The sequence below is a fragment of the Eubalaena glacialis genome, chromosome X, assembly GCF_028564815.1.
Source record: "Eubalaena glacialis isolate mEubGla1 chromosome X, mEubGla1.1.hap2.+ XY, whole genome shotgun sequence".
In the NCBI taxonomy this organism is placed as follows: domain Eukaryota; kingdom Metazoa; phylum Chordata; class Mammalia; order Artiodactyla; family Balaenidae; genus Eubalaena; species Eubalaena glacialis.
In genome coordinates, this window is record NC_083736.1 from 15,096,198 (window position 1) to 15,123,068 (window position 26,871).

Here is a 26,871-nt window from a genome sequence, read left to right on the forward strand (position 1 = left end):
CCCCTCTCAGCCTTAGAGGCTCGTGTTTTCGGTCTAGCACGGGGTTCCGATCCCACCAGCCCCCGCGAACGAACGCCGAGCTACAGGGGCTCGGAGGCCGGAACTGCGGCCGCGCTGAGGGAACCAGAGCCTCTCCCCTTGGCAGTCGCCCTAGCAATGCCCGCCCCCCTGCGACGGCTCTGAGGTCCGCTGGATTGGTCGGCTGACGGCCCAGGCGTTGTCTTGTAGCGGCCGCTGATTGGTCAGCGGCCGGCTGCGCACGTGGGAACCTAAGTACGCGGGTGCTCACCGGCACGAGTGTTGCGCCTCAGCTTCCGTGGGGTTCCGGCCGGCGCATCACGTGGTCGGACCCTATTTCCGGCGCGAGGACCGTTTCAGGCGTCGAGTGGTGATAACCGTTAAAACCGTCGCCGCCCGGGGAGAGGCGCCATTGCTACCTGGCTCCCGGGCCCTCCGGAGGCCGGTTTGGCGGGCTCTGGCGCCAGCAAAGGTCTCTCAAGTGGCACTTTTTCTTCCCTTTGAACTTTCTTGTCTTAGGTGTGCGCCTGAAGCAGGTGAGGAGCGATTTTACTTCACGGCTGTGGGGCTCCGGAGCGGGGTGGCGGGGGAGGAGGGTTTGCCTGAGGGAAGAGAAAGCGTTTGCCTGAGGGAAGAGAAAGGATTTGCCTTTTCGGAAAGACCGAGTCCGCTCTGGAATTGCAGCCGCGCTGCAGTTGGGGTGGTTTGGGATGATTCGGGGTGGTTCCCACCGCCCCTCCCGGGATGCCAGCGCGTAGGCTTGAGATGTGGCCGCTTATTGAGTACTTTGTGCCGACTTTCTAAGAGCCGATCCTTTTTCATCCTTTCTCTTCCTTGGTGGGTGAGGGGGCGACGAACGACCAAGGCTCTCAGACTTGTTCGAATTTTGAGTTTGGAAAATCTATTAACTAGCGAGTTGGTTCGTTGTAACATTTTTTTGAGATGCAAACGTTGATTCTGAGGCTTTGATGGTAACCTCGATAGATCAAAGACAGTGCAGCCTCACTGTTGTAAATACGTACGCGAGGCTAAACAAAGTAAAGATGTGGATTGAGCACGGTAGTTTGATATCTTCGTCTCTTGGGGATCGCTCCCCCCCCCCTTTACCTGGCTCTCCCTGAAGTCGGACTGCTCTGGAGTTTTAAACTGGCTTAATGTTTACAAATCGTGATTTAACGAGCAACTTTTCTGCACGGTGTTTTATAAAGCAGGGCATGGGCTCGATTCCCTGATGGGTGATGGGGATACAGTTTGGGCGGCATTATCCCCAGTCTGGCCGACTTTGTAGCCGCTGAAGTTTGATATGGCCAGCAGAAGGGCTGCTTTTGAGAGTCCTGACAGGATTTTTAGAAAGTGATCAGTGTATTGACACGGTCTTGTTTAAAAAAAAAAAATGTGGAGGGGTCTGGCTATTGCAATCTGCCCTGTTTTGCCGAGTATTCCTTGCAGTGGTTTTTGGGTGAAACGCCGTTTTCATCCCTCGTCGTCGTGATAAGTTGGTGGCAAGGGAATGCCTTACACCCTGGGAGCAGAATCCTCAAGTGACTTTTGAAAAATGTCTGAAATGTCTTTAATGTCTAAAATGTGTCTTTTTAAAAACCAGATGGTTTCCTGTTCTTACGTTTTCAAGAGTCTAGACTTCCTGTGGTAAAATGTAAATGAGCTTCACCTTAAGTAAACTTCTTTTGCAGGATTTTGAATTCAACGAATTATATTAGTTTCGCATAATCTAGTCATAGTTGGGCTCTAAGAAAATGTTGCAGAAGCTTTACTTACCTTGCGGGAAGAAGTGAAGGGGAACTAAAACTTATGCTTTGCCTGCTGGGAACCAGACATGATGCTGAGTGCTTAACTGTCATTTGGTCTTAACACAGCCCTGTGAGGTAGCTATTATTCCAACTTCACAGGTTAAGAAATAGAGACACAGAGGGGTTAAATCCCTGCCTAAAGCAAAGTAGCAAATTTTGCGATTTAGATTCAGATTCAGGTATTTCTTAAAGCCCAGTTCTTTGCACAGTGCCTTGCTACTTAAAATTCATTTAAGGGAAATGGTTGCTATATCTGCAGTGAAGGCTGCAATGTGAGTGATAATTACATGTTATGATCCTGAGAATTTGCAGTCCACGTGCCCCATGACAAATAGATTCATTGGGAGGATGTCGTGACTACCCAAATAATAAAATAATAGTAGCCAAGAGTGCGTGCCTTGAGGCTTCCCTGGTGGCACGGTGGTTGAGAATCTGCCTGCCGATGCAGGGGACACGGGTTCGAGCCCTGGTCTGGGAAGATCCCACATGCCGCGGAGCAGCTGGGCCCGTGAGCCACAACTACTGAGCCTGCGCGTCTGGAGCCTGTGCTCCACAACAGGAGGGGCCGCGATAGTGAGAGGCCCGCGCACCGCGATGAAGAGTGGCCCCCCCGCTCGCCGCAACTGGAGAGGGCCCTCGCACAGAAATGAAGACCCAACACAGCCAAAAATAAATAAGTAAATAAAGAGTGCGTGCCTTTGCTATGCCAGTCATTGTTCTAAGCACTTGACATATATTAATTCACATAATCCTCATAACTCTATAAGGTTTGTACTATTATCCCCATTTTACAGATTTTTTTTAAAAGCACAGAGAAGTAAGTTGTCCAGAGTCACACAGCTAGTAAGTGGAGGAGCTGGGACCCAAACCCTAAGGTCTTAATGCTATTTGATGTTGCCTCTCCTGTAACTAGCCAACATGTGACAATTGTTTTAAAAGCGTTAAAGTGTGAGTGTTCTGGTACTTCTGGGAGAGCAGTGTCACTTCCAGATGGGGTGACATAGCACCTTTGCTTTGTGGAGATGGAAGTTGAATGAAGCCTTGAAGTTTTGAGTTGCTTCTCCTACGTAGAGCGGTCTTGTGGGGTGCAGGGTATTGAGGGCAGAGGACATGGCAGGCGCAGAGGTTCAAAGAGTGCAAGGTCGCGTTGATTTGTCAGTGTCCCAGAGAGAGAGAGAGAGGTACCAGGTGGGCGTCTGCTGGGAGACTCCATGTATGCTGCCTCTGTGTCTACAGCCGAGTTTTAGCAGCATTGTAATTAAGCCATTAGGGAACTGTCTGTCAGAGTCTCTAACAATGGTTGGCAAACTTTGTTTGTAAAAGGCCAGCTAGTAAGTATCTTAGGCTTAGAGCAAAGGGACAAGTGATAAGAGGTGACCTCTGAGCAGTGTGGAGGCACCTGACTGTAAAGACCTTGTAGGCCATGGTAGGAGTTTTGGATTTGATTTTGTTCTTCGTCGAAAAGGGATTCCAAGTGATTTTAATAATGAAGAAGTAAAGCGCATAGACTCTGGAGTCGTACTGCACTACTTACTGTGAGACCTGGGTAAGTTACTTAAAGTCTCTTTGCCTCAGTTTTGTTTTAAGGAAAATGGGGATGATAATAGAGCCTGCCCTGTAGGGTTGTCAGGAATACTAAATGAATTAACATACATCACGTGCTTAGAACATTGCCTGGCACAGAGTAAGCAGTAAAATCTGTTAGATGCTATTATCTATACTTCGTGGTATAGTTCAAATTTAAAGAAAAATTATATATTTAAATCTCTAAAACAAAGTTGTTAGAAATACAGTCAGAGTATAAGAAATGGTCCCTAGAGTTGGGAAGCTTTAACTCACTATTCTCTTTCTGTGTGAGTTCAAGTAGAGGTGGGAGCCTGCTCTGCAGTGTTCTTTGTAAGAGCAAGACTTGAGGAGTGACTTTTGAATATCCATGACTTGGGACTAGTTAAACAAATCATGGCCTGTTTGCAAGATAGGAAACGAAGAAGTTGTTGAAGTGGCTACGGTATATCTAAAGGTATTAATTTAGAAAGACTTCTTTTACTTTTGCCTCTTTTTGAGCTCATACACTGTATTCTTTTCTGGGTCTGGCTTTTACTCAAGGTTGTAGTTTTGAGATTCCTGAGATGCGTCCTTCTCGTTGTGTGTAGCAATAGTTGGTTTATTCTCATAGCTGTGTAGTCTTCCTTTGTATGAAAACACCAGTTTAAGTATTCATAACTTGTATTAGCTGTATAATCAGAAAAAATAAACATAGTCTAAAAAAGTAAAATTTGGTTCAAGTTACAGCTCAAATTGGTGGTATTTAATAACTTGAATTTATTCCACATTATTAGACTGCATTTGTCTAACTTGAGAGTTACTTTTCCCTTCATTCCGCCTCTCATTCCTGCCCTGGCTCAGGATGGATAAAGGGAACCTAGCTCTCTCATTAATGCCCCTCCCAGTACTGTGATGCCAGCGTTCAAATCTACTACAAGATATGATATGACAGCATTGCACTCAATGTCTTCCTGGTGGCAGAGATGAATGACTCAGAACCATAACCGAGCCTACATAATTCTAGAAGAGTTTTTGGCTTATTTTTCACATACAGTCCTTTAGGTTTAATATAAAATTTAACTACGGAAGCAATCATAATCTTAGCGCTGAAATGACCTTAGACGTAATCTCACCCAGTTTTCACCGAGCAGGGGAGGAGGCGATGTCTTTAGTGGTCTCTCCAGGCCGCACCGTGGTGGGCGGCCCAAGCCAGAAGAGACTCCTGACTCACGTTTGGAGGCCCGCAGCCTCCCTGAGTAAAAAGCCTCTGAGCTCCTTGACTAAAGCAGTTAGGACTCATGCTCTGTTGTTCATTTGTCTCCAGCACTTACTCTGTAGCCTTTAGGTTGTGGAGCATCCGCTTCACAATTTGGAACTGTGTTTGATCTGGATTCTTATTCCTACGCGTGGGCAATAAAGCCCTTCAGTTTTTAAAGGTTTATTCTAAATCACTAATGGAAGAATTCTCATTTTGTTGCTCTCTCAACTTCAGCCAGGACTCCAATTCAACTTGAGTTGGTATTCTGAGAACATATCCATATTAAGTTTATTAAGGCAGTAAGTGGGTGAAGTAACTTTTTTATGCGTTGCTTTTCAGGAGTTGAAGATCTACCAGTCCTAGGTGACCAAGCAGTTTCGCAAATAACCCTCCAGCAAGTTTAAAAATAATTAGGCCCAGCTCAGAGAAAGCAGAGTTGCTCTGGTTGCACAAAAAAGATGTCCAGCTGCTCCAGTGAAGTCGATGTGGTTTGTATTTCAAATTGAAAATCTGTCTTTGTTCTTTTCATTGTGTTCTATTTTTTTTCTAAATTGAATTGAATTTTGTACAGTGAAATGCAGAGATTGTAAATACACAGTTCATGAGTTTTGGACAGTGATGTATAAAGCTGCTATGAACATTTGTGTGCAAGTTTTTAAATTTTAACTACCTACCAAGAGTCATTTTTTTTTTCTGACTCTTTTCACATAATTATGTGAAAGCACTTTGCAAAGCATAAGGCCCTATACAAAGGTAACATGGTATATTTTTATAAGTATCAATATATAGCCCAATTCCACATTATTTTCTCTTTTGAAACAGACATACATACTTCTATGTATGTTTAAGATTATTCCTATAGTTCATAATCCATTCTTAGAATAAAGAGTTATTAAATGAAATGTAATGGCTGTTTACTGTCTCTTTACTTAGTTATGCCCTGTCTTATTTCCCCCCAAAATGTTTTAGGTGATTTAGAGATTAATTTATCAAGAAACATAGGTGTGGGGAATTCCCTGGTGGTTCAGTGCTTCGGACTCCAAGATTCTATCCCTGGTGGAGGAACTAAGATCCCACAAGCCTCCAAGTGCAGGGGAAAAAAAAAAAAAGATAGGTGCTTAAGGGTTTCCTATTTTGTCCACAGAGTGGTACTGTTGGTCTATTTAAAACTCAAAAGCCATGAACAGGATTCTTTGTAGTTAGAAATACTTGCTTTTACAGCAGTTCTGGTGCTAAATTACTAGAAGAATAGTCTTTCTACCCCGAGGTACACAAGAGGAAAACGATGTCTTAAGTGTGGTTAAGTTAATGAGAAAACAGTTTTGCAAGGACATCTTTTCCTATAGTCATAGTATTTACAAAGGTCCCTTGATATCACAAATTGGTTTTTGGAGCTTCTTGAAAGTGAAACTGAAGTCCTCAGTTTTTCTTTTAAGTTCTATCATCTTTCCTTTTAATTTATTAATAAATTTTCCTTAGATAAGAACACGAATCCCTGCTTATGATGATGATAACACTGTTCTTTATGCATATGAACCAAATACTGCATATATCAATAATGTAAGTAATGTTAATTGGCATTTGCCAAATATATTAACACTTAACCATTTTAAAGAAAAAATTCTTCATAAACTAGAGTTCCTCTAAACTCACACTCAAGAAAACATTAGTCTCTCTTGAATTTGTCTGCTTCCTTTCATTAGACAATGAGCAATTAACCATTTCACTTCCCTCTTTTCCTTGTAGAGTAGAAAATTCAGAGCAGTTTTTACTCATTTTTTCAGTGCAAAACTCTAAACCTCCGTCCTTCTGATATAATAAATTCTTTCCTTAATCCCTTTCTTAATTAGCAGCGATCATTTTCATTCTCATATTAACATGAGGTTTTTTATTTTGTGTCTGCTTTAGATTAATACTTCCGAAACTCTTTGAAAAGTTGGTGAAAAACAAAAACAAGTTAAATAAATAGTGTTTTTTTCCCACTTACTGTTCAGTTTGACTTTCATAGAAGTAAAGTATTAACTACTCAACTTTTAAAATATCAGCAGGCAAGTGTTATATCTAACACATCCTACAACGAAGAGCAACAAAAAACAGTTCTGGATGTCCTTACTCACTGCCAGGTACAAAAAGTTCTGTCTCTCAAATGTAGTTTTCTAAAATATTAAGCTTAAATTCTCTTTATATCATATAAAGGGGTGTACAATTGAAATTTTACTGTATCAAATTGCTTATGATTATCGCTCTCATTGTGATGATTTTTTTAACAATTTCTAGTTAGAATAGCATCTTCAGGTGAAAGTTTTGAAATAGCAATATGGAGGTTTCATAGCCTTTTGTAAAAGCCCTTAACTGATCAAATGTATAATAGTTATGTCTCCTTCATCTAAATTGCTCAATACTAAATTAATTTCCCCTACAAAATCTTTAAAGGAAGGTGGCTGATTTGGATAAAACTTAGTATGTGCCTAAATGCATGTCAAGATATTTCAGTTGAAACAAAATGGCAGCCCACCATTTTTTAAAGAGTTTATCTTCCATAGTTTTGAGGGGATTTTGTAAAAATTGACGTGTTGGTGGAGATTGATAGAAGTATGTAATTATCAAGGATTCTGTGAGCGGCATACCCTAGAAGCAGTGAACATTTATAAACAAATACATGTTTCTTAACATATAAAAAAGTTTCTTGAATACAATGAACATACTTTGAAAAGTAAAAAATGTTTATGGGAGTCTTCATCATTATAGAGAACAGCAGTGGAATACTTAAAGGGAACGTGTCTTGTCTTCCGGGGAAGGATGTACAGAGAGTGGGAATGCAGGGACGACGTAGGGAGTTCTGATTTTTGAGCAGTGCTCTCCCCTGCTTGCTTTACATCAGCATCCACGATGAACTGGGTTGACACTGCTCTGCCAGGACCTTCTGAGCGATTGTGCAAGATGTGGTGGGATAGAGTATCTCCGCTAAGACATGCCCAGGTTCCAAAGTCACAGCTAAGGGATGCTCTCCATTTCTCCTAGTGTGCTAGCTCCCTCCTTTCTTCAGCGCCTTCCCTTACCAGTCTAGACCACACGGTGCAGCACTTCCATCTGTCCTTTTTTAATCCTCGCCCAGCACCCCCTTTAGTAAAACCCCAGCCCTGTCCAGGCTGGGAAGCAGAGGGGAGGACCTCCACTGGGGACTGGTGATCCTCAGGCAACCCCAATCCTGTTCTCTTATTTCGTGGAGAAAATGGAGGGTGTGGAGCCGAAATCCCCTCCAAGTCCTGATTCCTCTCCCCACAGCCCTCACACTTGCCTGGATCCATCTCTGACGACCTCCTTCCTGACCACTGGAGTGGGAAAAGTGTTTCCTCTGTAAGGCTAACACCTCTGCTGGTTTCTGCATCTGACCCTCTTTCCCTGTGCTCAGACACCTCCCTTCATCCCCCTGTCTCTTGTGTCTTCAGCCTCTGTCTCCATCACTCTCAGCATAGTCATTCTCCCACAGGTTTAAAAAAACCACTCCTTTTTGCCTCCCATCCCTCTATAGCTGTCATCCTCTCTCTCTCCTTCCCATCGTAACCCAGCTCTTTGATCGTCATTTATGTTCACTTTCTAAACATTTGACTTCCTGTTTTCTGTTTGGGTGTTTTTAATTTCTGTTTTAATTTTTTTTTATTGAAGTATAGCTGATTTATAATATTGTGTTAGTTCCAGGTGTAGAGCATAGTAATTCGGGGTTTTTGCTGATTATATTCCATTATAGGTTATTATAAGATTTGGGGTATAATTCCCTGTGCTCTACAGTAAATCCTTGTTTATCTGTTTTATGTATAGTAGTTTATATCAGTTAATCCCATACTCCTAATTTGTTGGGTATTTTAGAATATACTGTTCCTTCTGCCCTGTATGCTCCTCTGTACATCTCTACCTAGTGAACACCTTCTCATCTTTTCATTCTCAACGCAGATACCTCCTTCTTCGAAAATCCTGCCACGACTTCCAGCCTGGATTAGGTCTTGCTCTTCTGTGCACGCTTAGCCTCTTGTTCTTATCTGTATCGTGGCAATAATAATACTAATAGATGATTGAGCACTATCAGACCAGTCATCATGTACTATTATTATTATGTTGGTATTAATACTGTAGCACGCTGTTTTGTCCTCAACAGAACTGAGAGAGGTTTTCATCCCGATTCTATTTATAAGGAAATTGAACAACAGAGAAGTTAAGTAACTTGAACCCAACTGTGTTCCCCTAGAGCCTGTGCTAGTTATTCAGGGCTGAGAGCCAGTGGGTCTCACGCTTCATCGTGCATCAGAATCACCTAGAGGGCTTGTGAAAACACAGATCACTGCCCTCGATCTCAGAGTTCCCAGTCTGAGGTGGGAGAGTTTTCATTTCCAACAAGCTAGTAGATGGTGTCGATGCTGCTGGCCCACGGAGCACACTGAAATCCACTGCTCCAGGCTGCTGGTCACTTTCTCTGTTGACCTTGTCTCTTCACTTGTCTCTCTCCAGCTAAAATGGGAGTTCCTTAGGGTAGGAGCTGGGTTTTTTTTCCTTTTTCTTTTTCTTTCTTTTTTCTTTTTAATGTCCACATTCCCAGCATCTAGCAAAGTAGTTCTCACAGGTGGTAGGCCTTCAATAAATGTTTATTTGAATGAATGATGTAATGGTTCTGGCCTTTTAAGTGTATTTTTGCCCAAATGAAATTTCTGTGTATTTCAAGAATTCTCCGGTTTTATCAGTCACATACTTGATTGGCATACAGGGGCCGCGTACTCAAAGGTTTTGTAAGGTTAATTGTTAATTGCATGACTTTAAAATACTCTGAAGCCAAAGGTCACATCTGTTGTATTTGGCTCACTGTTCTTTCCAGAGTGGACCCCTCACTGCCTATTAGTTTATACCATCATTATATGGAAAGAGGCTCTTTGGCCTTTTAGCAGATTTGAAAATTTCTTTCCTAAAATAGCACCTTCCTTGCTGTAAAATGACTCCATCATAAATGTGATGGCTTATAGGAATTGTGGTACATTTACTTCCCAGTATTCAAGCTTCTTAAAATGCCTGTGTGACATGGAGTAGTTGAGTGGGAGGTTGGGGCGCCTTATCTCAGCCAGCTCGGCTCTGGGTCACCAACAGCCAGGCATCAAGTGGGAAACAAGAGATTTCTGACGGCTTGAAAACTTTCAAACTTTGACTTTGGCTTAATGGTATTTTTTATGTTCCTTTCCTTTTGAAGTAGAAACTACTAATAGTCTGTATTATAATAGGTCATCTGTGATGCTATTCAAAACCTGGATAAGAAGTTTGATGTTATTCATGGAAAGGTTACAAAAATCCACCGTTTTTGTATGAAGTCATTGTGGCAAAATCGTGTAAGTGTTATAAAAATATTTTCACAACTATAATAAACCTCTGGTTTCTAAAGATGCCAGTCAGAAGTGAGAGAGAACTAATAACTGTGAGATGAGCAAGGCTGATCTATACTTGCTGTAGCAGCAGATGGGAGACTAAACCTCTGCAGGAAAAATGCTGAAGTTTAGGTTTGAGCAATGTATGACAATGGGTATTTTTATGTTTGTAACCATAATATATAAAATGCAATTAAAATGTAGGGTTGAAGAGGAATAGAAATCATGTAATCAAAATAGAGCATTTATCTTTAATAATATAAAGCAGTCTTCCATGGAAAGTAATCATGAATGTATTTATTATTTATTTCCTTTTTCTTTCACTCAATCACAGTTGGTTTATGCTGGGTTTGTGTCATTTCAGAAGCCACTTGGATATGCATATAAAAATTATAATTACCTGCTTTCTAAAAAGATCAAATACCAGAAAATGAGGAAGAGGGAGCCTTCCTCTCCATTCTCTTACCCTGAAAGTTATAGCCCCACTTCGCCAGTACGAAGGCCACAAAATGATTCCCAGAGCAACCCTATGGGAACATCTTTCCAGTCCAAGGAGTCTCCGGAGCAGGAGCAGGAGCAGGAGCCAGGCCTCAGCCAGAGCCCGATGGTCCCCTCCGTCTTCTCCGCGCATTCCTACCAGCAGTACTACACGCCTGAGGACCCCATGCAGGGCTCCTCCTCCACGCCTTGCTGCCACAATCCAGCGGCCCACAGCACCTGCGGTCTTTTCTTAGCCACCCAGGCCACTGCAGCCGAACCTGCAACCATGCTGACCCAGGGTGAACGCAGTCCAGCACGTAACCGTGACATGATCGTCTACCCAGCTTTACTGGAAAACAATAGGCTCAGCCATGCTGGCTCACCTGTCTACCTCCCGACCGGCTTCGGTGAGTGCGAACTGACACGTGTTACAAGTAGCATTATTCACCCTATATTCCTCAACAGCCTTGATGCAAGCTTGTGGAAGCTGTTTGTTTCCCATCTTGAGGGCTAGTTTGGGGCAGCACTCAGAACGATGACTAAGACTTCTTGAGTGTCTATGATGTGCCTGCACTGTGCCAGTCAGCTGACACGCCTCTTCTCCACTAATACTCATAATGATCCCATTGTGAGTTTTTTTATCTTCTGTTTTTCTTTACCCTTTCCCTGTGTAAATAATTAAAATGCTCCTAAAATGGCCAGAGCCCAGATGACAGGAGAGAAAAGGTACACTTTAGGCTAATTCACAGGAACAAAGGTCAAATTTGTGTTGACGGTCCGGCGAATTACAAAAGCCGCGTCCGTTACCACGTGCTAACTTTAGGGAGTAGAGCACTCTGGCTGAGTAAATGAATACCTGTCTGGACACAAAGAAATTTCAGTACAACGTAGTGAACAGCACACCTAAAACGTTTTGAGGTATGAGCACCTAAATTGTTTCATGCCTCACGTATTTCTTTTTTAAACATAAACCTTCAACCAGAATATCTATTACCATGCAGTGAAACTTGAAAGAGGTATTCAGTGTAATGTTAAAGTTACTTCTGACCTAGCTGAGCAGAAGTCTTGTTGTTTTCAAAATTGCAGATACGCATTTAAGCCTTGAAAGACGTGAATTTTAAAGCCATGGAAGAGATTCAGTAAAGAACTGATTTGGTTCTCAAAGATAATGGGGGTTATTGAAATTCATTGATTAAAATGAATAAATTTAAGCAATTATAAAACTAAATTCTGGGGATTTCCATTGCAATTAGCAAGTAAAATAAACCTCATCTGGAGAGACCAAGAGGACAGAGATGAAGTATTTCAAAGAATTTCTCTCAAAGTAAGAGAGCAGTAGGTTATCTTAGATTAACCTAATTTAACCCAAGTAACAGATCTTTTGCTGTATTTTGTCTGTGGCCCAAGAGGCCTCAGATTGCTCAGTCTGTTTTATGATCTTTGAAGCTTTAAGGTGTCTTCCGAAGCTGCTTTTGTTGTTTGGGGGAGGTCAGGTGGGACATTCTTGAGTAGCCATCCTCAGGTCATCTTTGTCTAGGCTTTCCCTGGATTTTACCTTGGAGTCCTGGGTCCATGCCGGGGTACTTCACAGAAGGTTCTAGGAATGAGACAATTCCTCCCTACCTAACATCTCTTCTTTCAGGATAATGATCAGGTCAAGTATGATTTGTCTTTTTTCCCCTCATTGAAGCTCCAAGTTCACCAGTTGGAAGTGACCCGGGTGTCCTCAAACAGAGCTTACTTGATGACCCTTCAACCTGGTCTGTGGATGAAGTGATCCTGTTTCTGAAACACATAGATCCTCAGACATCAGGCCCCCTCACCGACCTCTTCAGGCAACATGTAATGTTATGTTTTGATCTGGTTTTCCTGCCATAATGACTTTGAATGACCTCTGTGCAGGCCCTTCAGTTGGATACTGATTAGTGTGGATGGTGGGGGAACCCTATCAACTGATTTTTCCATATGCGAGAAAGTTTACTTTGCCCAAAGTTAGAGCCTTAAAGGGTGGAGGCTGGATCTGTGCTTTAAATGGGTACCCGAGTACCTAAAATACTACAAGTCTTCAAGTTCTCAAGAGATGATGATTCGGCATGGCCACTCTCAGGTGTCTTCTCCTTTGTAACAACAGTTACAAGGATTGTCCTCCCCACCTGCTCCCTGCTCGGCCCCAGGACCGTGAGTAGGAGGGGTGACCACAGCTGTGACAGGGTGTCTTCCTTGTTATGATGCCCGATGAATCCAGCAACTGATTCCATTTGGCTCAATTCTGTTGACCTTATATGGTTATTGATGATTTGGGATGCTGATACCCTTATGCCATTTACAAAGTAACATCATGGGCTAAATTTTAAGTTCTAATTTCTTTAATTTCTAGTTTTACTTAGTAGAAAATGCATAGACGGTACCTGACAAAGGCAGTACTGTGAGGGACTTCAGGTCCCTTCAGCCAGTGATATATGATTCAGTAGTTTTATTTTTAAACCAGAACTTGTGAAAACCAAATAATATGCTTCAGCAGCATCATTTGGTCAATTAATTCTTTTCTACATTTGGAGGATACCTTGTGACTATCAAGTAATGTTTTTTATAGTGTTTCCTCATGAATAAAATTAGTGCCCACATATCTGATGTACCCTTTTCAATATGGTAAGAAAATCAGTAATTAGTTTTTAGCATCTAATTAGCTTCCGACAACTGATTAGCTTTCAGTGTTAAGACAGCACTGTATAGCACACTTATAGCTGACATACTCATGTTCCCAGCCCTTCTAAGAAAGTTAATGACCATCTGAAATTCATTTTTACCATTGATAGTTTTTACTTTTTGTCACAGCTATGCAGTAGTTTGTTCAACACACGATATTTAAAATTAGGTAGTTTGATGCTTAGGACATTTTTAAGATATTAGGTTAAATTTCCTTTTTCTTAAAATTTGAAGCAAATTTACAGATGATTAAGTGATGCTTCACTGTACAAATTAGATTTTTAATAGTTTCCATCAAGCAGTTGCATATTCAGAGAATATACATCTGGAATGAGCTGCCCTCTAATTGGTGTTACATGTTCTTACATAGAAAGGAATAACCATTCTGATAAAATATGAAAGCTTTATTAATTATTTTAATTTCCTTCTCTCTGTAGGAAATTGACGGGAAAGCTCTGCTACTGCTCAAGAGTGACATGATGATGAAGTACATGGGGCTTAAGCTGGGGACAGCCGTGAAGCTGTGCCACTACATTGAAAGGCTTAAAAAGACAGATACTTAGACAATTAAAAAAGTGTGTAGATTAGACTGGACTTAATTCTAGGGAGACCAATGCCATCTTTTCTCTGCCCTTAGAAGTTTTTGTTGTGTAGAAGGTTCCTCTAAAATACGGTGTATCCAAAATCGCAGAACCCTGGGACAGTCCAGTCTACTTCTTTAGAAGCCATTTAACATGTTAGCACTAGCATAGTCAAACTGGTGGTTTGTTCTTTGTATCTTTTCATTATTTTCATTGCATAGTTTACAGATACACTTCATGCAGGAAACAGAGAAACACCTTTGATTTTGGTTAATGTTTATATGTAAAACCAAAACAGCCAAATCCCAAAGGGGAAAGTAGTCAGGGAGGGATTGACGGGTTCTTTAAGGAAATCCATGAGGAGTTTTCTTTAGAAGAGAATTTAAAGATGCAACTGTAGATATATCATCTCTTTCTCAACTACTTTATGTCTGTTACTGCAATGTTCTGTTCGTGTTCTATCAGTTTCCTGAAAGGGAATAGCCACATAAATCACTTTCCTTTCTGTTATTATTTCGCTGTATGTTTTACCTGTTCCTGTTTAAAGAAAAAAAAAAGCAGCCTTTTAGGATTTCTTGAAGTGTTCTTACCAGTTTTTTAAAATTATAAGGTAGATAGTCATTTTATGCAAGAGATATTACACTACAAGGGTGGGTTGGATGGAGTCTGACTATATTCTTTTCAATTAATATGTTTTATTTTAAAACTTCCTTATTTTGTCTAAGCTTCAACATTTAACTAGGCATTCATTGTTCACATCTCTCCACGAAGATGCCTATGTCCAAGTGTTTTAAAGATGTGTTTTATTATCTGTTTATTCCTCATATGGGTACTGTTTCATATATATATTTTATTCTGTATCTGAAGTATACACACAAGTAAATCTTTTTTAATTTAAAATGGCACTTTACACTTCCACAGAGGTAAAGATCCACTCTACATATAGTGAGTTTTTTTATTCTGTAAAACATATGCACATCGTTTGACATCACTGGTACCTCTCAGCTCACACTTCAAGGTTTCCCTACAGGGAAGTTCTGTCTTGTGCAATGTTTCTAGTTAATTTCCTTTCTGAGCCATTTATCCTACTAAACTTTGGAAAGTACATCAGTTCTGATTTGTCATTTTAAACTTGATTTTAAAAATCAGAACTTTCACATGGAACGTGTTCATTGTTGTTTTATTTATTACATCGTTATATTGTGTAATATTTAGTGTAATGTTATAAGCTATGAGAAATGGTGCTAATTGTATTAGCCATTTGTTATAAATGCCAGTAAGATGTTCACCAGGGGTAAGACTGTATGTTTTGTTTTTAGAAAACCAAGTGTACTTTATAAGCAAATGCAACTATTTACTGGGCGTATATGATTTAAAGGGCTTTTTCGTCCATGTTATTTCTTTTGTGTTACAAGACAAGATTCTAATTTAAACTTGTCCTTCTTTCAAATTGTTTGTGTGAAGATGCTGTGCCACTTGAACAGTCCTCAGGTGTTTGTATAAATACTATGTTTTACAGTTTTTAGATTTTAAAATATAATAAAGTTTAATAACCGCAACCATTAATGTCAAAGCCTCAGATTTGATTTTACTTGCTTGAAGACTTAGAGCAAGCAGTGATACATGTCATGAGTAGTTATACTCTGTGACAACTTCACTAGAGAATTCTCTCTCCATCCTGAATATCAAGGCAAAAGTATGGCTAACACAATAACTTTCATTAATGCAGACAATTAGCCGAACTAGAATTTAACATCCACTGAAACAAATTTTCCTCTCTAAAATTACCCTCATCTCCATGAAACACAGCCAAATCAAGACTAAATTTGTTTACAGAATAAGTCTGGTCAATTGACCACATAGGGTCCTCCAAACTGGCTGTGGTGGAATTCTTCAGAAGTAGTCTCAGACCGAATTCCCAAAAAGCCTCTCAAAGCCAGGAAAGCCATGCCAAAGGCCTGCTATTAGCCCGCACCTCAGTGGATTTCTCTCTTCTAGAGAATCCCTAAACATCGTGATTCCTGCACATGCCAGGAGACAGTCTTTCCCATTCACCTGATAAGGCTGCTCAGAACCCAAGAGTCTCCAATGTCTGGAGAGACCAGGCAGAAGAGAAAAATTTTTCCATTCTACCCAAAACTAACTTGAGGGGAAGGACTTCCCTATATCTGGAAAACACAGATCAAAACCAGTAATATTCCAGACAAAAACCATAAAAATTATAACCATATTCACCAGTTCACTCAGTAACCGATCCATTAACTTTTTATGAAGCCTCAAGTTTTCCATTAGGATTTTTTAATATCTTACCCAGTTCAGCAGTATGATCTAAAATTTATCAGAGACCTGTACTTGTCCAAAGGGCCTTCCTATGGATCATCTTGAAGATGAAACTCTTTTGCAAAAGCATCAGAGTACAACTATAACTTCCTATAAATGACAGAAGACTTAAAAAGGCACGGTTAAACATCTGACTACAATGTAATCCATAAAGAAACTTGGTTACAATAACTAGAATTATGACCAGTGATAATCTCAACCCTTGAAAACCTTAATCAACAGCAAAAACCAAGAAGCAAGTAATTGTGAACTGTTTGTCATACCAGCATTTCCTGATTGGAAAACTTATGCTCTAGTCTTCCTCTCCTAAGAAAGCAAAGGTAGGTGAATTTAGATCTGCCCAGCAATTAATGTTCCAATATTTTATCCTGTTTGAAATTACGCAGGTAGTCAATGAATTCTCTTAACTTGGTTTAGTTTCAAGTTACCAAAATCTGGAAAGATTATTTTAGATAGACCTTCCCAAAATGTAATTATTCCTATAGAGTTTACATAAAAGCTCTTATTTATGTTTACTTAAAGTTTCATCGTATCAAGTTATTTTCCTTGCTGACGTATTTGCAACAGATACAGTAAGGTGTTATTTGATCTCTAGTAAACCTAGGTACAACAGAAGTGTTATACTTAACATTGATGATTCTAAAGACATGTCTATGTTAATCAAACCAACAAGCTTAAGCTAGCTTCAATACCAGATACCAATTCAGTACTGAATATTTCCCAGGCCACATGAACCTGAAATTCATTCAAGCCAGTCTTTTTTATATTTCTGAGAATTTACATAAGCGTCTAATTTCTTTTAAGCCACTTAAACAGAGCTCATCCACAAACCAATCTTGGCAATGCCATTTGGAGGCAGACACTTCATATTTATAAGGTACGCAGAGACATACATTTACATATATAGACAAAGATCTCACAGTTTTCCTGCTAAAATTTTAAAAGGCCTCTTTTTGAATGAAATAATGCCATCTGCAGCAATATGGGTGGACCTAGAGATCATCATACTAGGTGAAGTAAGACAAAGACATATCGTATGATATCACTCAATGTGGAATCCAAAAAAAAGGTTCAAATGAACAAACAGACTCACAGACATAGAAAACAAACTTATGGGTCCCAAAGGGGAAAGGTGGGGAGGAGGGATAAATTAGGAGTTTGGGATTAGCAGACACAAGCTACTCTATATAAAACAGATAAACAACAAGGTCCTACTGTATAGCACAGGGAACTATATTCAACATCTTGCAATAAACTAATAGAAAAGAATCTGAAAAGGAATAGATAAAAGTATACCTGAATCACTTTGCTGTAAACCTGAAACTAACACAACATTGTAAATAAACTCTACTTCAATTTAAAAAAAAAAGATAAAAGGTGATTAAAGTTCCAGAGAGCCCAGGTAGATCATTTACATCGCAAAGGCACAGGAAGAGAAATACCAATTCCTTCTAGAAAGCTAACCTCCTTTAAGGGCATATGCAAAAAACAGTTTTAGAATGTCAAAAGAGTCCCATCGTGGACATTTTCAGGGTTTTTTTTTTTTTCAGTTTCTAAAAAGCCAATTCAGTTTAAACAACAGTAACAGGCAATAACACGTTATCAGTCACTCACATGCACATGCCTCAGTTTCAGAGGAGAAAGAATCAGCGTTCAAGTCAACCTTCACCTCAGCTGTTAGCTCAGCCTCCGTGGCCTTTCTCGGTATAAAACGCACCTGCCAGCCCACAGCTGCGGCCACTTCGTTTTCCCACCGTAATGGCGCCAATATCTCCGCCATGGCCTTGGGGTGACTATGAGTCCTCGGTACTGTCTTGGCAGCCCCATTCATCAAGGCCAGCCACCCTAGGGCCCCACATACTAGCGGACGGCCACCCCGGGACTTCCCCTGCAACTTTCAGGATCACCCCTGGAACTTTCAGGCCCCTCATGCTAGGTGACGCCCCTGCAACTTTCCGTTGCGCGTCCTTATTTCCTGACATCTCGGCGCTCACAGGAGCTTCCTCGGTCTCCCCGCTGGCTCTACCAATTGGGCTGCACCCCGCAGGCCTACAAGGCCTGTACTTGCCCAGCTACAAGACCAAAGAAAGGGCCCAGAGTCGGCGACGGAGACATCATGGTTTAATGGACGGGGGAGCTTACCTGTCTGAAGCAAGGTCCTGGAGCGACACCCCACTGTGTGCGGCGGCCGGTGGGCAGGACATGGCGGCAGGCTTCGCTCCCCAGGAGAGGGGGAGGTTCCCAGTTATAGTGGAAATTGACATCAGGTTGGCTCATCAGTTACCAGGGAAACCAGCCGAGGGGCACGCCCCTCACCTCCCCTTTGATGAGCTATCAGGTGGAGATGTTTGCTAAAGATTAGATGAAGCAGGCACTGGCCCAGCAGGGGGATGTACAGAGAGCAAGAGAACAGCCATCTTGGGTGGCCTGACCATACAGACTCCCTCTGTAAGCATGAAAAAGCCATGCCCTTCTGTAATAATATTAGAAATTAAAAATTAAACATCATGACTAGGAACAGTGATGATGGGAGGAAAAGTGCTGCTTTTTCAAGCTGCATAAGGAACTGTAGTCACAGTTAGCTGAATAAATGAGGTGTGTTTAAGTTTCTGGGGCTGTTTCCACAGTGTGGTGCTGGGATTTGCTTATATTTATAAGTCCTCCGAGGTTGAGGACTCCCGATGTTTCCCCTGTTTTAGCTTGGTGAAGTTGAACCCTGAAAGCAGCTCTCCACAGTGAGCACATCCTCAGACGAGCTTGCCCACTCTCACTGCTATACTAGAGGCAACTCTGGTGTTACAGGGCCACGTTCTCTGGCTTTAGGGGTGCTATCAGCACTGAGGGGAGAGCCTTAAGATATAAGGGGAAAAGGAAATAAATCCCTTTGTCTGAAAAGGTTCAGTTCCATCCAAGCTGCTGGACAAAACAGGGGAAACATCACATTGCGAGGAGCGGAAGCAAACTGTCCGCCCTGCATTCCAAAGGTGGGCCCTGGTCTGCACGTCCTCCCTACCCTAGAGCCCTCCCCATTCCCTGGATCAGCCTCGGAGCACTTATAAATATAAGCAAGTCTCTCTCACATATACTGGAAAAAGCCCCCCGTGGTTCGTTTTTGCCAGTATACCCTGATCCCCATGAGGTATGGTCATTCGTGGCTTGGCCAAGCTCTACCTCTTGCTTTTTCCTTCGGTGACATCAGTTCCAAACCCCCCAGCAAACCATAGGGAAGGAGGCAGAGAAGACTGATGCTATCCGTGGAGGCGAGCCTGTGGGTCGCAGGCACAGCACTGTAGGTGGAAGCTGAGCCGAGAAGAGCCCTGCTAGGAGCGCATGCTGGGAATGGTTGTGTGGTTTTTTTAATGTATTTTAAAAAGTTGAGTTAGGAGAAAGTACATCCAGAAAGGCACTAAACGACGGGCAGCTCGGCATATAAGAGTAAACAAAATAGGTGAAACCCCTTACCTTAGACTGCTTCCTATCTATCTGGGAAGACAGCGTTAGACAACACAAATATTTGGGCAATTGATGAGTGTATAAAATGCGGCAAAGGTGAAGTAGCTGTGAGAAGCATGACACCTCTAGAGGATTCTATTGTGTGTTTGTATATAGATGTGCTTACATATTGGGAAGACATTTGGGAAGATAGATACAAACATGTTTACAGAGGGCGTCTATAGGTAGGTAGGATTCTGAGTATGTTTCATTTCATTTTGCTTATCTTTCTGATTTGTCTGCAGTGTATTGCTTTTATAATAATTGTTTAATTACAAAAACACAGGCCATATCATGTTTACATCACTGTGGAAGATAAAAGGAAATACCGCATTGCCATTTAGCGGGAGGCAGAAAGAGCGAAACCTAAGAAAAAAGCATAATGTGTCAGAAGACCAACTTAATTTAATATCATGTATAAGTAGATTAAACGCCCATATTAAAAAAGATTCAAGGGTGGATCTTAACAATTATATGCTTTTACCTACCTTGTCACTTGCTTTAAACATTAAAAAATAAAGGACTGGACAGAAATTCATCTGCAAATAAACAAAAAATAGACCACAATGATACTACTGATCCCAGCAAGGTAGAATTACAGGCAAAAAAGCAGTCAATGCATCAGGAGTCCTTATGTTGGTAAGAGGTTCAAGTACAGGGACGACAGATCATGAACTTGTGTTTAACCAATTACATAGAATCCAAAGCAGAAAGCAAAACCAGATAGTCCGTATGCATAATTTAATAAAATTGCAGTAGAAAAAAAAAGGACTTTATTGTATCATTCAGTCTTTGACATAAGGAAGCAAAATTAAAGGGCAGATACTGGTATAATTAAAAAGGCATTATTGATAGACATTAGATTCAAAAAGAAAATTCACTGTTAAGAATCCATGGAGCTTTCACAAAATTGACTACATACTAAGCTACATAGAACACTCTGAATCACAGGAAACAAAGTTAGGACAGGCTACAGTCTGGGACATAAAATTCAGAAGTTAATGAGATACTTCTGAAATGCTAACAAGAAAAACAATAAGCACCCCTACCTTTGTAGCCACAGCTTCTTTCCTGAACTTTCTCCTTGAGTTCTAGGCCTGGGTATGTCACTGTCTACGGATGTCTCCACCTGCAAGCCCACAGCATCTCCTCCTCATCACACCTGAATCTTTTCCCATCTTCCTTTGCTGATGTGCCCCTCTCCAGTCCCTGCCTTAACAGCGCCTCACCCACTGATGCATCCGGGCACCTGACAGAGTGACTGCCGGTGTTGGCCTCAGCTCCTCATTGCCCACAGCCCACCACACCCCTGAGGTCACCTGGTCCCAGGCATCCTACCTCTCACGGCTCTCTCTTGTCTGGGCCCCCCAATCTGTTGTTTCCCGAGTTTGCTGCCAGATGCCACTTCAGAAGTGCTGAGTTTCTTTCCTGTGAGCACTTCCAGGGCTGATACTTTTATTTATTATTGTATTCCCAGGATTTAGCATACTATCTCCTACATAATAGATACTTAGATGTTGGCTGACGGAAAAAAACACAAAAGCAAATTTTCTTCTTAAAAACACGGCCGTTTCCAGTACCTCTCCCAGTTTACAAGAAAATCATTTTTATTGACGCTTGTACTTCATTAATGCAGTGTGGCTCCCCGCCACCACCAAGGAGCAGCTCAGATGTGTCTGAACGGTAATGGGAGATGGCCGATCCAGAGGGCTCTCAGGGCAAAGGCAGTTAGGCCCAGAGATTTTGGGCTTGTTGTAGGAGAATTGAAAAAATCCCTCATCTTTATGAAGATACTGAAAGATTTGTCAGAGACACAAACGAAGTGCTTTCAGTAAATCTATTGGTGTTTTGCATGCGTGTGTGTGTGTGTGTGTGTGTGTTTAACTAGGATTTGAAGATGTAACTGTGAGCTGTAAACCCTTAAGTTTAACAAAGCTGTCCCATGTCCTACTGACAATTTATATCTTATGTCTGCAAACCAGTTGCTGGGTGGTTCCATTTTTATTGAGCCAGGCTAATATTTTTCTCTCCTATTTAGGAGCCACCTTTTTCATGCTTTGGAGTTGGAATTTAAAAATATAAATATAGAAGGTCAAAGTTGTGCTCGCTGTTGATAGCTCCTGTAAAACACCTGACTCAATGAGCAAATATTAGCTCTATCAACTACTCCTTTCTTTTAAAAAAGCTTTATTGTAGTACATTTCAAGTACATGTGAAAATAAGGATAGTGAAGGGACACCACCCAGCTCCAATAATTATCAGCTCATAACCTATCTTGTTTCATCCACACTCCCACTCACATCTCCCATTTCCACGTTGTTCTGAAGCAAATCTGATAGATCATTTAATGTATAAATAGGTCAGTATGTATATCTAAAAGATAAACTTTTTAAAAAGTGACCATACCATTATCACACTTTAAAAATTAATAATTCATTTCTAACACCATGCTGTAATGAGAGGAACCAGGGCTCCTTGGAGAAATGACCGATTCTAGGACTGGGACGGGGAATATACAAGTTGAGTCTGGAGCATCTTGTAAGTGTCGAAGGATGTGCTCCAAAAAAGCACAACAATGAGGAATGTCAAAGGGACACAGGAGCGAACTGAAAGAGCTTCCAGTGGCCAAGGAGTCTGGAACGGTTTGAGCAACAAAATAAAGCAGTATTGGATTATAACCCAAAGTATAACAAATATCCCTGAGTCCATACTGCTGTAAATCAACGATTGAATAAGTAAATAGGGGAGAAGAGAGAAATGTGTGCAGAAGAATCCCAAGTTATCTAGACACTCACCCTCAAGGAGGTGGAGCATTGCTCCCCACTCCTTAAGTGTGTGCTGTGCAGAGAAGTACGTGCTTCCTTCCAAAGAGGACAGCATGGAAAGGGGGGAAAAGAGGAACTGTCTAGGGGAGAGGCCTGACAAACACCCTCAGCCAGGGGATCAAGGTCAACATCAACAGCGAGAAGTCCTGTTCATAGTATGTACCCTTGATATGATAGGATGAGAATGGCCCCTTATCGCTGAGGTTTTCCTCCCCAAAACCCATGACCCCAGTTTCATCACGAGGAAAATCATCAGACAGATCCCAATTGGGGAACATTCTACAACATACCTGACCAGTCCTCCTCCAAACTGTCAGGGTCATCAAAAACAAGGAAAGTCTGAGAATCTGTCACAGTCTAGAGGAGCCCAAGGAGACATGATGAGTAAACATAATATGGGATCCTGGAACAGAAAAGGGTGAAAAGTAAGGAAATTCGAATACAGTGTAGGCTTTAGTTAATAATAATGTACCAATATCGATTCATTAGTTGTGGTAAATGTACCACAATGTGAGATACTAACAATGGGGGAAATGGGTGTGGGTACTCTTTCTACTATCTTAGCAACTTTTCTGTAAATTAAAACTGTTCTACAATTAAAAGTTTATTAAAAAATTAACAATTCCCTTCTATCATCCTACATTCATGCAGTGTTCTGTTTAAAGCCCTGATCTCTCAAATCTGAAGTGTGAAAATTTTCGCCAAAAGTCCCAGTGAGATTTTGAGGGAGTGACTGCTCTTCCTTGAAAAGGAAAATATGCAAAGTTTCTTCTTGGTGCATGAAATATTTGATATGTGCAACCTGCTCCAGTAGTTATTTTTAGATCTTATCTCTGATGAGTGCCTGGGTCTTGTTTTCACTTGTCTTTCAATGTTTGTGTGTGACCGAATGTCAACTCCCAGAAAGGAGTTACGGCATATGCTTTAAGGGGAGGTTATGTATGTCCATGTAGATTGATTTCTACTTTTTCTTCTTTGCCTTTTCTTCCTTTAAAAATATTTTGTTGTTGCTTGCTTTCCTCACACAGGAGTATATATCTCGTTTCTATGTGGAAAACTGATCTATAATGTACAATCAGCATATGAGTGTCACCATTTAGAAGTGTTCATTAAGTGAGGCTTACTGGTTTCCAATGTTGCATCTGGCTTTATTAATTTTTGTATCAGTATATTTCAGAAGTTAGCATGGATGCTGGCAAAATCAATAGCAACGTTGCTGTTAGAAAAAGTGCAAGAACGTAAGGAATGACTCTGGTCGGAAAAGAGTGTCTTGATATAATCCTTTCCTGAAATGCTTGAGTTAGTCAGTGACATATGAACCTCCCCCCATCTGGGCACTACGAACAGGCCCTGGTCAGGGTGGGCAATGGCGGCAGTTAGCACCCAGTTCCACTCCAGACGTTGCCAATGTTTATAGTACCTGCTAAAAGGACACGCTCATGACAATTGTGCAAAGGATTTTAAGCTTTATTATTATGTAATAAGTAAACTGCCTGATTAAGCGTGGTTTTGGTGACTACGCTTATATCAGCCAGGATAAACTGTGCTTTGCTGCAGTAACAAACCAACCCTGAAATCTCAGTGGTTTTGCTTTTCTCCCAGGCAAAGTCTGACTCTCCAGAGCTACTGCTTTTTTTTTTCTTCTTTCCTTTTTTTGGCCTTGCCATGCGGCATGTGGAATCTTAGTTCCCCGACCAGGGATCGAACCTGTGCCCCCTGCAGTGGAAGTGCGGAGTCTAAGCCAGGGAAGTCCTGAGAGCTACCACTTCTTTTGTGACTCTGTCCATGTAACACATGGCCTCCAAGAATCTTTTTGTTGCCCAGAGCTGACATGTGGCACTTCTACTTGGAGCCCACTGTTAGAACCAGTTACGTGGCCCTGCTTAAGTGCAAAAGAGTTGGGTAGAGTGGCTTTCTCAAGAAGAGGAGGAAGAAAATGGAAGATTTGGTAAACACATAACATTGTTTCTACCACAAGGGTTTAAACATTTTTTTCAGGCTAAAATGATTGCAGACATGCTTTGGGGCTGGGCCAGGTTGGTGGCCTAACTGGGAGAAGCTGGTTGGGTGTAGTGCATAGGTGTGCACAGGTGACTGGAAGGGGCTGCGTCTGGCAGGAGCCCAACCGTTGCCATGCAAGATTTTGAGTCTTATGTTACAGTTCTTCCAATTTTTCAAAAGCAAGTGGAAAAGCAGATTTTAATGTGAAATCTCCCGATTTAAAAATGTAGGCTGAAGTATATGAAAACACAGGCCAAACAAAATGTGCTTGCAGGTCTCATTGGACCTATGTGCCACCAACATTAAGATCTTAATTAGCTCTTTGGCCTAGGAACTTGGGATCTTGAATGGCCCTTTATTTATCTGTCAGGTAGGGCTACATTTCTAAGAATCTGGCTCTGCCTGTGAGCATTCCCTCAGCCCACCCTGGTTCAAGGTTCAAATCCTTCCTTCGTCCTTGCACAAGCTCAGCTGACCGCTGGAGCACTTGGAGCCACACTTAAAGGACAACAGATTCCTTGCATTCCAGGTCATTGCCGGGCTATGTAATCTTCAGGCATTTGGGAAACCACAAAGTGTTGAGAAAGAATGAAATAGGGATGGGTGTTGGGGAGCCATTATGAACTTGGAACGGGAGGGCCCGTATGTCAGTTTCAGACGAATCTCAAGGGCTGTGGGAGGCAATTAAAAGATTATAAATGGGGGAGGGGTCACACAGACCTGCAGCTCTCGGGGGCGGGGAGGAGAGCTCTCAGCAAAGGGAACCGATCGCCCACGGTGCGCCGTGCCCTCCACGTCATCCCATCCACGTATGGTCCTTGCGGGCGACTCCAGCGACTTCATTCCACCTTTTCTGAGCTCTTCTCAGAGGCGTAGGCGTCCCTCTGAGGGCCGCCCGAGTTGTTTGTTGGGTTCAGCACAGCCCGAAGACGGTCCAGCACAACCACCTTTTCCTTTCAAATGATATTAGCGGTTACTTTCCAGATCGCCCGAGGTCTGGGAAGGCCAGCTTTTGGCAGGGGTCTTAGATGAGCTTTCGGGCCGGAGAAGAACCCAGGAAGGCACCCAGAAGCCTCGACCGCCGGCCATCTGGGTTCCACGCTGCCGACCCGGACGCACCGCGCTCAGGAGCAGAAAGTTCCGGGCCCGACGGGGAGGGCGGCGTGCGCTGCGTCCGCTTCTTGGCACGAAAAGGTGATGGGGTGTGGACGGGTCTCCCCACCCCACCCAGGCGCCCAGGAGCCACGCACCGCGGCCAGGAAGCCACGTGGGGCTCGAGTCGCCGCCAGAAAGAAGGCACGTGAGGAGAGGCCCCGAGTCCTGTGCTACCACCTGGGCGGGGGCGGGGGGTGCGCCGCACTGCTGCCCGGAGCCGGGGTCCCAGGCCCAGGCTCAGCCTGAGAGGCACACAAGCTGTTGTCACACTTTCCTCGCCCGACGCCACCACCTCTTTGTAGGTCACACAGCAGTGGAGAGGGGTTGGCTCTTATTTACCCCTGTGTCCTCCCTCGAGTGTCTTTCCTATTCTCAGCCCCCATCGTAGCCCCATCTTCCCCCCCACTCTCTCTCACGCACATCCCCCCCGACGTGCACGTATACGCATGCGCGCACACACACACACACACACACACACACACACACACACACACACACACATCTCGGCGTTAATGACCCAATGGGATCCAGTTTCACAACCGCTGGGACGCACGCAGGCTGTGCTCTGGGCCTTTCCCTGTCTCTACAAAGAGAACAGAAACCGGGCAAGGATCCTGTGCCGGCACCACACGGATTGCAGAGCGACGTCCCTCAGGAGTTGTTACAGACCCCCTGCCGATGCCGGGTGCGGCCAGGGTCGGGAACAGTGAGTGAGGACGGTGACCAGTGCCCTGGCTGCCCTCCCTTGGGAGCAAGAGCTGGAGTCTGGGCCCCGTGCTCCCCAGGTCGCCCACTGTTGCTTCTCCAGCTCCCTTGGGGACCGTGCTTTCCGTCCTCCTCTCTGTTGCATCCCAAGAGCCCCACCGACCTTTCCCTGCTCTAGTTTTCGCTCCCCCGCAAACGTTGAGGTCGTGGCTTCAGCTCCATACACTGTGCAGCGGGCGGCGTCCCTCAGCTTGTGTTTTCGCCTGTAGGGGAAGCTAGAAAGGCCTGGGCCCGCGAGCCTCTCTCGCTGTCTTGGCTGGAACACAGCTTTCCGTTACTAAAGGGTGAGGAGGCTCCTTCCTGAAAACCTGGGCCCTCGAGGATTTTCAGTCTGGATCCTTCCCACGGATGTCCTCGGATGCCCCCAGACCAGCTTCCTCCAGAGGACCGAGGTCGCTAGCCTGCTTGCCTGTGTGTGTCAGAACCACTTCTGCGCGGCGGGGCCCCGTGGTTGTCGCCGCGGCTGCCGGCAGAGGGCGCTGTCCTCCCAGCGCC

The 26,871-nt window shown here is 42.8% G+C and overlaps 1 protein-coding gene across 1 annotated transcript; it reads left to right on the top strand.

Moving 5' to 3' along the window:
* Nucleotides 1–278: 278 nt before the first annotated feature.
* Nucleotides 279–14,961, top strand: SCML1 (Scm polycomb group protein like 1). Its single transcript, XM_061179372.1, has 6 exons — nucleotides 279–554; nucleotides 4,969–5,117; nucleotides 9,891–9,995; nucleotides 10,396–10,918; nucleotides 12,202–12,353; nucleotides 13,655–14,961. The coding sequence occupies exons 2-6, from the start codon at nucleotides 5,088–5,090 to the stop codon at nucleotides 13,778–13,780; spliced, it is 936 nt and encodes a 311-aa protein (XP_061035355.1). The 5' UTR covers nucleotides 279–554; nucleotides 4,969–5,087; the 3' UTR covers nucleotides 13,781–14,961.
* The last annotated feature ends 11,910 nt before the right edge of the window (nucleotides 14,962–26,871 follow it).